Source organism: Hyalella azteca, unplaced genomic scaffold, assembly GCF_000764305.2.
Source record: "Hyalella azteca isolate HAZT.00-mixed unplaced genomic scaffold, Hazt_2.0.2 contig4828, whole genome shotgun sequence".
NCBI classification, from domain to species: Eukaryota; Metazoa; Arthropoda; class Malacostraca; order Amphipoda; family Hyalellidae; genus Hyalella; species Hyalella azteca.
In genome coordinates this window covers 38,563-52,562 of record NW_025935039.1, presented here as the reverse complement: position 1 = coordinate 52,562, position 14,000 = coordinate 38,563, and the positions used below count along the sequence as shown (strand labels likewise).

The following is a 14,000-nucleotide window of genomic DNA, read 5'->3' as shown; positions in this document are numbered from 1 at the left end:
TGTTTGTAAAGATATCGTCTACCGGTACATATCAGGCAAACTAAAAAGGACTTGAATATATTATTATCGTAGTCATCCAATTTACTTCTTTTGGTAGCAGAGAAGGTATAATTAACAACATTAGATCTTTTAATGTTATTATTATTATTAATATTATTATTTATTATTAAGATTATTATTAATATTATTGATCAATTCAGGAGTTCACGACGTGCATGAGTATGTGGTGCGCATGAGTTTTATATTAAGAAACTTCCACATTCATCATGCATTTTCACGTAGGTGTTAAAAACTTGGCTGATATGGATCAACAAAACAAAGTGATGCTTAATTGAACGCCCTTCTCATCGTCCCAGCTGTGGAACACTTATGTATAATTTTTTACATAATACTTACTGATATCACTTGTCTAGAACTGACCATCAAACGGTAGAAGTTTCCCTTCGCGTGCTGGAGACCCTGGTTCGGTACCGCAGCGTTTTTTATACAAGGTAATTTTTGGAGTTCTAAGCGTATTGCAGTGGGAAATTTTATCCCTGTTATATTCCTGATAATGTTTTTTTTAAGTAATGCTGGAACTATCGACGTAATCCGAAGAACGCATGATCGTTTGAAAGTGAAGTCGGCCAGAATGATTGCTTCATACAAAGGGAAAATTTATCGTGGAATTTATTTGAAAGGTTGTTATCGTTGGCTCATCAATGCGCGATGATGCAGTAATTTAGATTTTGGGGAAAGAGGGGTTTTCAGGCAAGATGACAATCGATAAGCCTTAGGTAGAACATTGGCCGGGCACGCCATCGATGCCGCATTATGTGACATCTCACGATAAATAATCGTTGGTGATCCTTCAATAAATCATCGGTGATCCATCAAAAAATCATCGGTGATCCATCAATAAATCATCGGTGCCCCACCGATAATTATTGTTAAGGATTATGACACTGCCGTTCGCTATCATAGAAATGCTCCAAGTCAGCCCGCTGATCCTGCTTGTTGTTGTAGTTCAGCGCCTCGCACAGCCTGCAAATGTGGCGTGTGGGTGCCCCCATGTACCCGTGCTCATTTAGTACGCGGTACCGCCTCCTCCAGTCGTGGTACTGCTGGTACTTAGCGGGATGGTCGAGGAGGTACCTGGAATGTTGAAAGAGAGAGAGATAGCGTTGCAGGAAAGGCATCTTATCAAGTTTTCATTCAGGTTAAGTAATTCAATAAATTTGTTTTAAATAAAAATATTCCATCTCACTGTAATAAACATTGAAAAGTTTAATTCCGCAGGGAGACGAAAGTTTCTTCTATCGTAATAATTAGTAGAAATATTGATATGAAAATCACGATATAATAAAGACAGCAAAGCCATGGTAATATCAGGTAATTTTCCTCTTTGAACTTTAGGCCCGGGCAAATCAAAGAGTTTCTAAGAAAGGCCAATATTTTTTGGCCTACCATTGCTAACTTCTGCTTTACTTTTAACACGATTTATTGTAGAACACTTTATTGCCATTGTTCAGGAATGGCGACAAATAAATCTCAAAAAATTACATTGCATTCATCAGTCACCGTAAAAATGTAAAAAATTAATTAGAACCTATAAATAAACTCACTTAAGGTATCTTGCCAGGTCCGCGGGGATGTTGAAGTCATCCACGTGGATGAAAGATCCTGGGGGCAAGAACGTCTCGTAATTTAGTTTAGGCGACCCCATCACCACAGGCACGGCCCCCATGTGCAGCGCGTTCCACCACACCTGTTATTCATAGAGACGTCACAGTATTTTAAATTATATTATAAAAGGAATCCATTTGACAGCAATGTTTAATGTCAGTAGGGTCAAAACTAAACGATGAATTGATAAAGCAATGGTAGTGTTGGTGGCGGTGGTGGTGTCATCAGGAGATGTGTAAAGGAATAAGCGAAGGCGGCCAGTAGAGAACCGAAGAAAACGGTTAGCGCATAATTTGGTTGGTCGAGTTTTTGCATAAGGGATGATATATAGAGATAGAGGTGTGGATCAAAGAAGTGTTACGATACAAAAGCCTGGATAGCCACTTTGGAAAACTGAGCATTCAATACTTGAGCGTTCTGATTTTGAACAGGTTAACATTAGTTGGAGATTTACATAATATTAGAGTGGTTTTTGTTTAAAAGAAGCAGGTCGGCAAACAAGATCTTCAATGAACGTATAATAGTAATGTAATAAAAAAGGCCATTCATTAAACGAAGATATGGAATGACTGACAAATGTCAGTCTATTATTTACTATATTATTATTTACTATATTATTTTATGTTATTATCAATTTATGAAAATTTTTTGTCAAGGTAACAGAATTGAATAGAAAATCTTGGTCCAAGTTCTCTCGCGTACTCAATGCATGCATGTAGTTCCATTTAATGCCGCGATCTAATGTACATCTAAACTTGCTCAAAGATGACACTGTGCAACAGAAAAAAATATTTTTCATAACTCAAACCAAAATATCTTTCTCTAAAGAAATCGAGGTGGCTGATTTCAAGACTGCAAACAGAGGTACTCTAGCACGTATAGTTTTCGAGATATTCAAAAAATAATGTTGATGAAATTCCTAAGAATGCAACATTTGGTAAACTGAACATGATTAAATAATATTAGATTATACCGTTCAAACATCGTATTTATGTAACCAAAATTTAAGAAAATGGTAATCAAAACAGTTTCACAAGAAATCTTACCTAATTGCTAAGATATTTATTTTAGAAATGCTTTTTCCCTCTTGATTTGCGACGGTGAGTAGATTCTTCCTCCCTTTGTAGCAACCAACAATAGTCTCCCATCCAATTTGGATTCAAGCGACCTTGATCCCGACTTTAAAAAGCGCAATATCTTGGTGAAAACGCTCACTATGCTCATCACTTATATCCCCAAGGTTTTCAGGGAAAAATCCAAGTGGGAAAAAAGAAAATGCATCTTCAAAGACATGCAGCAACCCATCTTGTGGTAGGCTTCAATCATATCATCAACCAGTGCAACATAATTTTCTGCCTTGTAGTTTCCTAGGAAGTTATTTACTACAAGGATGAAGGAGTTCCAATTAAGCAGCTAATTCCAAAGCGTTTAGTGTATCCTTGAAGTCTTCATCTTTGACAAGCTCTCGGTTTTGTGGACCCACAAATATACCTGCCTTAAGCGTTGCATCATACTTGGCAGCCCTAAATTTTCTCTTCAGGTATTCTTCTTCTTATTTATTCTTATAGGAGCACTGGAAACTAGTCCATAAAGCCCCTTGCCTAAACTGGGTTTAATTGGTTCTTAACAAATCTCTTCAGGTATTCAACAGCAGGGCTATCACGGGGATTCTTTTTACAAAATTTTTCATCAATCCTAGTTTGATGTGTAATGGAGGTCGAAGGTTCCTCATCCTCTAAAAGAGAAACTGGTGGTGGGACAGGAATTGGAAGATCTAGTCCATAAGGGACAGGTTTGATGGCGGAGGGACAATCTGGATATAATATTTTTGACTTATGTTTCTTTGAGAAGCCAGCTATATTAGTCATGCAGAAATAGCAATCATTTGCATCGTTTGTTGGTTCTTGCCAGATCATTGGAACAGTAAATGGCATACTTTTTACAACACTTCTCTTTAACTTCACTTCTTGTCTGTTTGTTTGTTTGTTTGTCTGTCTGTCTGTCTATCTGCTACAAATCTTGTAATCAATATTTAACTCACTTCTACTTGTCCAATCGATCTGAAATTTGGCACACTTGCATAAAGTTGGAGACAATGCATGAATGTATTGACAGAATAAATAATTTTAAAAATTAAAAAAATATATTTTTAATATTAAAAAAATTTGACAAACTAATTTTGTTTGTTACCTATCTTATAATCGCTATTTAACACACTTCTACCGGTCCAATCGAACTGAAATTTTGCACACTTGAGTAAAGTTTGTGACAATGCATGATTCAATTGACAGAATAAATCATTTCGAAAAATTTATTTTTTTTTTATTTGAAAATAAAATTTAAAAATGACTTTTTTATGTTTGATGATAAAATTAGAAATTCATTCTACATATGTAACTTCGCAGACACTGAATTCTTTAGAAGTGTTGTCTTTAAAAAGTAATTTTTAAACGCATATTATTCTTTTTGAGCTTAGACATTGTGTTAAACTGACATAGCAGTTAGAACAGCAGATGAGGCGCCCAATTTTTTTCTTGGTCCCCAACTTGACAGCCAAAATAGTGCCTGTATGCTATCTTCACCTTGGAGGCAAGATTTTTCCTCTGATCTTTTGGGGGGAATTGGCCACAAATGTAACAGAAATTGTTAGGGTTGTTGTTAGAATTTTGAAGATTTATTTAAAAAATTACTGTTTAATTGGAATTAAAAAAGCCAAATTAGTGCTCACTTAAGATTAATTAAGAGCCTGGATTTACTACGACCAAACTTTTCTGGAATGAAATTGTGAAAAGATAAGAAAATTCAATAGCAATGAAACAAACACTAAAAATATAATCTCAGCCAATATTATACAATATAAATGCATTTGAAACCACCAATACACAACACACTTTTACCAGGCAATCCTTATTTTGAATGTACTTTCACTTTTGGAGGCTGACCTTTAAGTTATATGCATAAATACTTTCACAGACATAACTTTAAAACCGAACGTGCTAGAGAAATTTCAAGGGCATACATGGAATCAGTGTGAAAACACACATCAGATACAGGTAATTTCATACGAGTAGCAAAAATTTTGTTTCATAGTGCATGATTAGCGACTTGAACATGTGAGCTGCGACTCCACACTCACCAAACATTGTATATGCGTTCAATATACATTAATAAAATATGCGTTGAAGCCTTCCATTTTAACGTTTCTGATGAGATTCTTTAAATACACTGCAATCGCTTTGAATAACACGGGCCAACAACGTCGCGTATGAATGGCATACGGGACAATAGCAACGAGTGACACGGGCCAACAACAACGAGTATGTGCGGCATACGGCACCATGAAACAAACCTCCCACAGATCAATTTTATTCTATATCCATTATTGTATTTACTATAGAAGAGCTAGAAATGGCTGCTTAGATAACTAACAGTTCATAAATTGCTTAAATGAGAAAACATTAGGATAGTCAATGTACCGTAAATACTATTAGATAATGCGGCAAAAAAAAAACACTTCGTATTGTTCGAGTTACGGGAACACTTGGCTCGAGTTACGAGAACAGCTTGCTCAAGTTACGGGGAACAGTGGGCTCGAGTTACGGGGAACAGTTGGCTCGAGTTACGAGAACAGCTTGCTCAAGTTTCGGGGAACAGTTGGCTCGAGTTATAGGGAACAGTTGGCTCGAGTTATAGGGAACAGTTGGCTCGAGTTACCGTAAACAGTTGGCTCGAGTTACGGGAACAGTTTGCTCAAGTTTCGGGGAACAGTTGGCTCGAGTTATAGGGAACAGTTGGCTCGAGTTATAGGGAACAGTTGGCTCGAGTTACCGGGAACAGTTGGCTCGAGTTACGGGGAACAGTTGGCTCGAGTTACGGGAGCAGTTAGCTCAAGTTACGGGGAACCGTTGGCTCAAGTTTAACATGTATTGTTAAATATAAAATTTAGTATAATGTATTGAAAAACTGAGCTGTTGACCTGGTGACACGATGGTCACGAGTGCACTGAGACCCACGATCTATACAGGAGAGACTAACAAGATTGCCGTTGTCATGGCAAGGCCGCCCAGCCAGAGTAGGGAGGGGATGAATTGCTGGTGCAGATACGTTCAGTATAAATATGATAAGCGATAAGATCATTTTCTTACTTGCTTACTCGCGTTTATTGCTTTACCTTAATACGTAATTTGTCGTGGGTAAAAAGCAACGAAAGAAGTTATGAAGCATCAATTTCCAAATTCCAAAGAAGTTATGAAGCATCAATCAATTGGTCGAGTGGAAATTTGAGTCGAGTGGACGGACATTAGGGTCGAGTGGACATCAGAGTGGAGTGGACATTAGAGTGGAGTGGACATTAGAGTGGAGTGGACATTAGAGTGGAGTGGACATTAGAGTTGAGTGGACATTAGAGTCGAGCGGACATTAGAGTCGAGCGGACATTAAAATCGAGTGGACATTAAAGTAGAGCGGACATTAAAATCGAGCGGACATTAAAGTAGAGCGGGAGATATACGAGATTAGAGGGAGGGAGAGATACGAGATACGTAAGACGCCGAGGCCGTCATTAGTCCGCCAATCCCTTGCCTAATAATATGCCCATAAAAAATAATTGTTGGCTATGACTGATGAGATGAGGCATTTACTGCACTGTTTTATCAACTCCTAGCAACACAGATCGACAACTTCGAGAGCTCAGCTCAGGATATGGGGAATTCAAAAGAGAGTTTAACTTGTAAGCCGCGTCAAGACCTCATTTGAATATCAATACTTTAGCTGGCTCAATAAATGTCACTAGCTATAGTACAGCTTTTTACAGTAGAATAAATGTCTGGTGGATACTGTACAATAAAGATAAAGTAACTTTTCTGAAAGCTGCTACCAACGCCCACACCAAGAGTTCTGTAATTTGCAAAAAATCAAACCTTATCTGAACATTTCTAACTCCAAAAACATTTCACATATATTATGTTTGTAAACGATATCGTCTACCGGTACAGGTCAGGCAAACTAAAAAGGACCTGAATATATTATTATCGTTGTCATCCAATTACTTCCTTTGCCAGCAGAAAAGGTATAATTAACAACATTCGATCTTTTAATGTTATTATTATTTATTATTAAGATCATTATTAATATTAATGATTAATTCAGGAGTAGGAGTAATGATTAATTGGAGTTCAGTTTGAGACGCGGTGGAGATCGGACGTGTTGTGTAGTCGCTCCAGGAGCCTGACCGACTTGTTTCCTGCTTTGAATTGCATCCGGACTTTATTACCGTCGTGCGGTTGTGCTGGACTTCCGGAACTTTATTGCCGTCGGGCGATTGTGCTGTACTTCCGGTACCGTCGGGCGGTTGTGCTGTACTTCCAGAACTTTATTACCGTCGGGCGGCTGTGCTGTACTTCCGGAACTTTACTACCGTAGGGCGGTTGTGTTCATCAGGCTTGTTTCCGGTGATTTATTGTTTCCGGTGATTTATTGCTGTGAGGACCCTAACTAAATTTCAGTGAAGGAACTCGGAAATCATTAAACAATTAAGAAAGAAGACATTTCGATGGCTGGGAAGAAAGTAAACAAGATTGTTAAGAAGGAATGCGGTTCTTCGAAACAAGATGCACCGAAAAAATTGAACAGGAGATCGAAGTGCGTAGTTAAAGATGCATGCAAGTTTTGCAAAGAGATCTCGTTGAGAGAAGATGATCAGATGGTCATCTGTGAACACTGCGAGGATTTCATTTGCATCAGTTGCGCGAAGCTGAGCTCTGAAGAATACTCTTTCCTACAGAAAACAGAGTCGTTTCACTGGTTCTGTAGCGACTGCGAGAAACCGACTCTCCGTGCCANGAGTTTTATATTAAGAATCTTCCACATTCATCATGCATTTTCACGTAGCTGTTAAAATCTTTGCTGATATGGACGTACAAAATATATTCAAACGGCCGTTTTTTCTAATATGGTAGCATGGGCAAATAAGCGATGTTTAATTGAACGCCCTCCTCATCGTCCCAGCTGTGGCGCCTACTTAATCACTTGACTATGACTGCCGCCAAGCGGTAGAAGTTTCGTTTCGCGCGCCGCAGACCCTGGTTCAATTGAATAAAGTAGGTAATATGGAACATGTATTATGCGTAGGAGTTATGAATGCTAAGAATGCGGGTCGAAGCGATATAGCAAGTGTGTAAGACGTGGTTGTTTCGAGGCCGTTGGAAGGAGTTAGTTTACATCGAACGTTGGCAAGCCCAGCACGAGGGAAATTCCAGTCGAGGAATGCGGCGTCACTTCGAGGGTATAGGCTTAACTGTGCGTCACACCAGCGTATAAAAGTACCTTAAAATTGGCGCCAAAGGCTGTTCAACGGAGGTGACCGTCACGCAAGCACGGTCTGCAGTCAGCGGACTTTGTAACGGACGCGGCCGTGCATGAGGCCGGCGGTTTGCCCTTTTCGAACATTGACGGTCGCGAGAAACCTAGACTTATCGAGGCAACTAAGAGTCCGGTGAGCACGTCGAGAAAATCAACATCAACACTACGGCTGCGACTCAACCGTGAGACAATGCGAGAGGGCCACGAGTTGTACATCGATTATAACGCCCGTCATCAGAAGATTCACGTTTCCGAGCTCTACACCAAGAATTATCATCGGTACGGTCAGCAATATAATACGGTCACAATTTTTATCAGAAGAAGCGGTAAGGTCACAGTCAGCTTCAACCGCAGTACCGCAACGAGCTTGGAGTATTATCATCGACTATGAAGACGAACACCACTATTCCGAAGTACGGTCTCATAATAAACTCTACGGGTATACCGGCCGTGAGACATCGAGACATCACTGTAGTGCGCGGGAAATACGGCCATGAAGAAAGAGCAACTGTGAAAGCTGACGCGAGAATACAGCGGCGGTACGGCCGCTGAACCTACGGTCGCAAAGTGTGCGTGTATTATGCGGTCGTCTACAACAGTCGTATAGCTCAACGGAACTACAATGTATCAACGTTCTGGTAACTAGAGAGATTTTAGTGATGTAAACTGATATGTTCTCAATTTCGATTGTGTACAGATTACCTTTGTCATGTACTAGAGATTTTTTACCGTAGGATGTGAAACTTGAATTTCTCAATTTAATATGAAAGGTATCAGTGTTTCATTACAACCCTCTCATTGTACTATTTGTGCCGTAAACCTATTCATGCGAGAACTTTTTCATACGTGCCAATCAAGCGTCACTCGGCGTCAACCTGACAAAACGAGAAGTTATTAATATTATTATTCCACGAAGAGATTGTCGTGGCGTCTCGTTCAGATCGAACTTCGAGGGCACGTTACAAGTGGCTAAAAAAGACACGAGAGGATAAAAACAGATGACGTCTATGCTAAAACAAAGGACATATGCTAAAACTGACGACGTCTATGCTAGAACAAGCAACACCTATGCTAAACTAGTAATATCCATGATAGATTAGATGACGGCTAGGTCTAAGATTCAAAGGCTCTACGGAAAAGTTCTGTTTTCAGGCGTCGACGAAACAACGGCAGCGAAGAAGCAGATGTCACCGATGCTGGCAGACCATTCCATGTTCTGGCCGCAGCGACCGCGAACGCTCTGTCGCCGACGGTGGACAGACGTGAGGACGGGACGACGAGGTCAGCCTTCGACGAGGAACGCAGTCGCCTTCTGGAAGGCAGATCCGACACGCGCCGCAGGCCTTCGGCGAGATAAGGTGGTGCTAAACCATGGAGGCAGCGGAACGTCAGGACAGCGACTTTAAACTGCGTGCGCTGCTGGATGCGCAATTGCGCAGCCAGTGAAGGTCACGCTAAATCGGTGTCACGTGGTCAAATTTCCGCCGGGCACAAGCGAGTCGCGCTGCAGCGTTCATTATGAATTGCAGTTTGTTAAGTGCCGTGATGGGAAGTCCGTAAAGTGTGGCATTGTCATAGTCCAGTCTTGTCAGCACAAGCGCCACCACGAGGGCCTCGAGGATCGGCCTCGAGAGACAGCGACTGACGCTACGAATTCGCCGCAGGATGCCAAAGCAAGCAGCGGTTACTTTGGCAATGTGGTTGTTCATAGATAGTTCTGAGTCCAGCTGAATGCCGAGGCTGCGTACAGAGTATGCAGGTGCGACGAACTCGTCGCCCACTCGCACAAGGTTTGCTGGAAGCTGATGTTGGCGACGAGTGGTCGCGAACCAAATAAATTCGGTTTTCGATGCATTGAGCTGGAGCCGGTTGGAACGCATCCAGTCTGAAACGGCGTCCATGCAGGCAGACATCCGGTCTTGCAGCGCTGCAGCGTCCGCCGGCGCACAGTTCCATAAAAGGTGCTAGGCTGGCAACATTCTCCCTAAGTAGATGCGACGGCAACAGGTCGCTGGCGCACTGCTTGTTAGGCAGCGCGCGCACTGCACTGGTGACCTCATCCGCTGTGATGCTGTGACGCAGGTGAACTCGCGTAGCACGCAGTTGTAAGGGCACGGCGTAAAGGTTGCCGAAGGAGCATCGGCCGACGACGCGCGCACAGCTGAAGTTTTGTTTTCGTAGAACGCATGGAATCCTTCCACGCTCACGTCGCCCGAGGCATCCGCACGACCCCTCCCCGACCCCTCCCCAATATCTGGAACCTGAACCTGAACGTAACGTAAAATTGGAAGAGCAAGCACTGGGAGTCTTCAACTTTAAAATATATGAGACGATAGAAACTATTTTTATTCATACTTTTTATCACATTACAGTAGCGTTTTTTTTAAACAAGGCAATATTTGGAGTTCTATGCGTACTGCAGTGGGAAATTTTATTCCTTTCATATTTCTGATATCTTTGTTATGCCATGCTGTATTGCCGTCATCCAAATAATGCGTGATCGTTATAAAGTGAAGTCGGTCAGAATAATTGCTTCATACAAACGGAAAATTTGTCGTGGAATTTATTTGAAAGGTGGTTATCATTGGCTCATCAATGCGCGATGATGCAATAATTTAGATTTTGGTAAAATAGGGGTTTTCAGACAAGATGACAATCGGTACGCCATAGGTAGAACATTGGCCGGGCACACCTTCGATGCCGCATTATGTGACATCTCACGATAAATAATCGTCGGTGATCTTTCAATAAATCATCGGAGATCCATCAAGAAATCATCGGTGCCCCACCGATATTTATTGTTAAGGATTATGGCACTGCCGTTCGCTATCATAGAAATGCTCTCGTGTGGGTGCCCCCATGTACCCGTGCTCATTTAGTACGCGGTACCGCCTCCTCCAGTCGTGGTACTGCTGGTACTTAGCGGGATGGTCGAGGAGGTACCTGGAATGTTGAAAGAGAGAGAGATAGCGTTGCAGGAAAGGCATCTTATCAAGTTTTCATTCAGGTTAAGTAATTCAATAAATTTGTTTTAAATAAAAATATTCCATCTCACTGTAATAAACATTGAAAAGTTTAATTCCGCAGGGAGACGAAAGTTTCTTCTATCGTAATAATTAGTAGAAATATTGATATGAAAATCACGATATAATAAAGACAGCAAAGCCATGGTAATATCAGGTAATTTTCCTCTTTGAACTTTAGGCCCGGGCAAATCAAAGAGTTTCTAAGAAAGGCCAATATTTTTTGGCCTACCATTGCTAACTTCTGCTTTACTTTTAACACGATTTATTGTAGAACACTTTATTGCCATTGTTCAGGAATGGCGACAAATAAATCTCAAAAAATTACATTGCATTCATCAGTCACCGTAAAAATGTAAAAAATTAATTAGAACCTATAAATAAACTCACTTAAGGTATCTTGCCAGGTCCGCGGGGATGTTGAAGTCATCCACGTGGATGAAAGATCCTGGGGGCAAGAACGTCTCGTAATTTAGTTTAGGCGACCCCATCACCACAGGCACGGCCCCCATGTGCAGCGCGTTCCACCACACCTGTTATTCATAGAGACGTCACAGTATTTTAAATTATATTATAAAAGGAATCCATTTGACAGCAATGTTTAATGTCAGTAGGGTCAAAACTAAACGATGAATTGATAAAGCAATGGTAGTGTTGGTGGCGGTGGTGGTGTCATCAGGAGATGTGTAAAGGAATAAGCGAAGGCGGCCAGTAGAGAACCGAAGAAAACGGTTAGCGCATAATTTGGTTGGTCGAGTTTTTGTATAAGGGATGATAGAGAGTGAGGTGTGGATAAAAAAAATGTTACGAGACAAAAGCCTGGATAGCCAAGTTGGAAAACTGAGTATCCAAAACTTGAGCGTTCTGATGATGAACAGGTTGTCATTAGTTGGAGATTTACATAATACCAGCGTGGTTTTTATTTGAAAGAAGCTGGTCAGCAAACAAGATCTTCATTGAACGTTTGAAAGTAATTTAATAAAAAAGGCCATTCATTAAACGAAGATATGGAATGACTGACAAATGTAGCACATCACCTTTTCTGTCATGTATTCGTCGCAGTTTGTGCTTTCAAAAGCAAAGTAAAACTTGTAATCCCGGAGCTTCTCGCAGCTCATCCAGTAACGGCCTTCGCATTGGAGGGTCCCGCACTTGCCGTAGAAGTCAATGAAAATAAATTTTTGGAGCTCATATATATAATTGAACCTCCCATTGAAGCCATCGCAATGAGAATTCATGATAGTGAAATTTTTCAGCTTTAGTTTATAGTAGTCCTCGACCTTGTCCAACCTTTCGTCTTCAGATAGATAAACGGTACGTCCGTACGGCACCGGCACACTAGAATCCATTTTGTAGTTCATTGACCAGTTAAATAATCCGTTGTAGTGGCTAAGGACGCGGTCTCTCGCCGCCCCAAGAACGTTGTTGGGATTCTCGTCGGTAAACCAAACCCAGAGCTGCCCTGGGTCTCTAGGAACATCAACTGGAGGTTCAACTACCAGGTTCAGGTAGAAGAGCACAGCGTCAGCTCCCAGTAAATCATCATCTTTTAACGTCACTCTGCAGTTACTTACTGTACAATCTTCAACGGATCATTTTTTTCAGAAGAGCCAATTTTGAAAAATCTTGGTCCAAGTTCTCTCCCGTACTCCATATAGTTCCAAATGTGGATCGTGAATATTCTATCTTGTTCGTGACCAATCTTTTCGTTCAAGAACACGCGTCGGCCCAGCGTTGACAAACCATGTAAGTCGGATGAAGTTAGATTCATCAGTTTGTTGTAGACGCGGTACTGTCCTCCGGCAACTTTGACTTCAACCACTGTGGATACATTGCCGACGTCAAGTTGAGCCCTTCCATGATACACGATATTAGGCAGAGAAACATGCCCAAACATTGCATTATATCTTCTGGCTACCAAGAAAACGAGCCACACGAAAAGTGAAACAACTCCCAGAAAAGCAGCGCGTTGTATTTTTCTGCAAGGACGCCGCAGAATGAGACCCTTTTCTGACTCCTTCATTTTCATTAGCTTCCAGAGAACTTAGTTGGGGAAAATACTTACAGCGCATAGAATTGAAAGTCTCGAGTGTTTCAATTAGGACAGAAAAGCAAGAAACTCTGGCGGAAAACATGAAAGTATGGTAAGCAGAGACAGTTGAAAATTATATTTACTGATTTCGATTTAATTATTTTAACGTTAATTATTCCTGCAGCTTTTAGCTTTCGCAAAAAAACTGTGGACATAAACCAAATGAGATTCAAAATCGCTACTGAAAATTAATAAGTCATCTACGAAACTAGTTAAAAATTTTTAACAGTCTCCTAATATTTATTTCAACACACGGTTACACAGAACACTAGCAAATATAATTCCAAAAAGTACACAATTAAATTCAAATTGTCCGAACTCTGTAACAAATGATGCGAGCTGCTTTGAACTCTCTTCCAACGGACTTGGAAGTACGCTTTCGTTGAATCTAATTTCGACAGAAATTTTGCTTCGCTGAGTTTTTCAATGCTTCTCTTCTCTGGCATCGGATAATTGTCAACGTTAATATGTGGATTGAGTTTCCGGAACTTTATAGCTTGTCGCAATGAACCATCAGCATTGCGCACAACCACCATCGGAGACGCCCACTCACTGGTTGGCTTTCTTATGATGTCCTGGCGTTGCCATTTCTCCAACTCTTCCTGAACTTGAGCTTTGAGATGAAATGGCACCTTTTATGGAAGTGTCCTTATCGGCTTCTCTTTATCTACAGAAATACGATATTTAAAAACAACAATCTGTCCAGGAATTGAACTAAACACAATTTTCTCTTCGTCTAGAAGAATTTGAATCTGTGCCTTCTGCTCTACGGTCAATTCATTAGATACTTTAGCTTCCAATCCAACTGTAGTGTCAGCTAATTGACTGACCTCCACTTTTTCCGCCTGGCTTGGCACTTC

General features: G+C 40.9%; 2 protein-coding genes across 2 annotated transcripts; both read right to left on the bottom strand.

The window, feature by feature from the left end:
- Positions 1-202: 202 nt before the first annotated feature.
- Positions 203-3,128, bottom strand: LOC108670067 (4-galactosyl-N-acetylglucosaminide 3-alpha-L-fucosyltransferase FUT6-like). The gene is made up of 3 exons (XM_018157521.2): positions 2,712-3,128; positions 1,605-1,747; positions 203-1,134 (listed from the first exon to the last, which is right to left on the bottom strand). Exons 2-3 carry the CDS (start codon positions 1,724-1,726, stop codon positions 930-932), a joined length of 327 nt encoding a protein of 108 aa, XP_018013010.1. The 5' UTR covers positions 1,727-1,747; positions 2,712-3,128; the 3' UTR covers positions 203-929.
- Positions 3,129-10,826: 7,698 nt separating this feature from the next.
- LOC108670066 (3-galactosyl-N-acetylglucosaminide 4-alpha-L-fucosyltransferase FUT3-like) lies at positions 10,827-13,728 on the bottom strand. Its single transcript, XM_047880171.1, has 5 exons — positions 13,694-13,728; positions 12,792-12,901; positions 12,086-12,630; positions 11,439-11,581; positions 10,827-10,968 (listed from the first exon to the last, which is right to left on the bottom strand). The coding sequence occupies exons 1-5, from the start codon at positions 13,726-13,728 to the stop codon at positions 10,827-10,829; spliced, it is 975 nt and encodes a 324-aa protein (XP_047736127.1).
- Between the last annotated feature and the right edge of the window lie 272 nt (positions 13,729-14,000).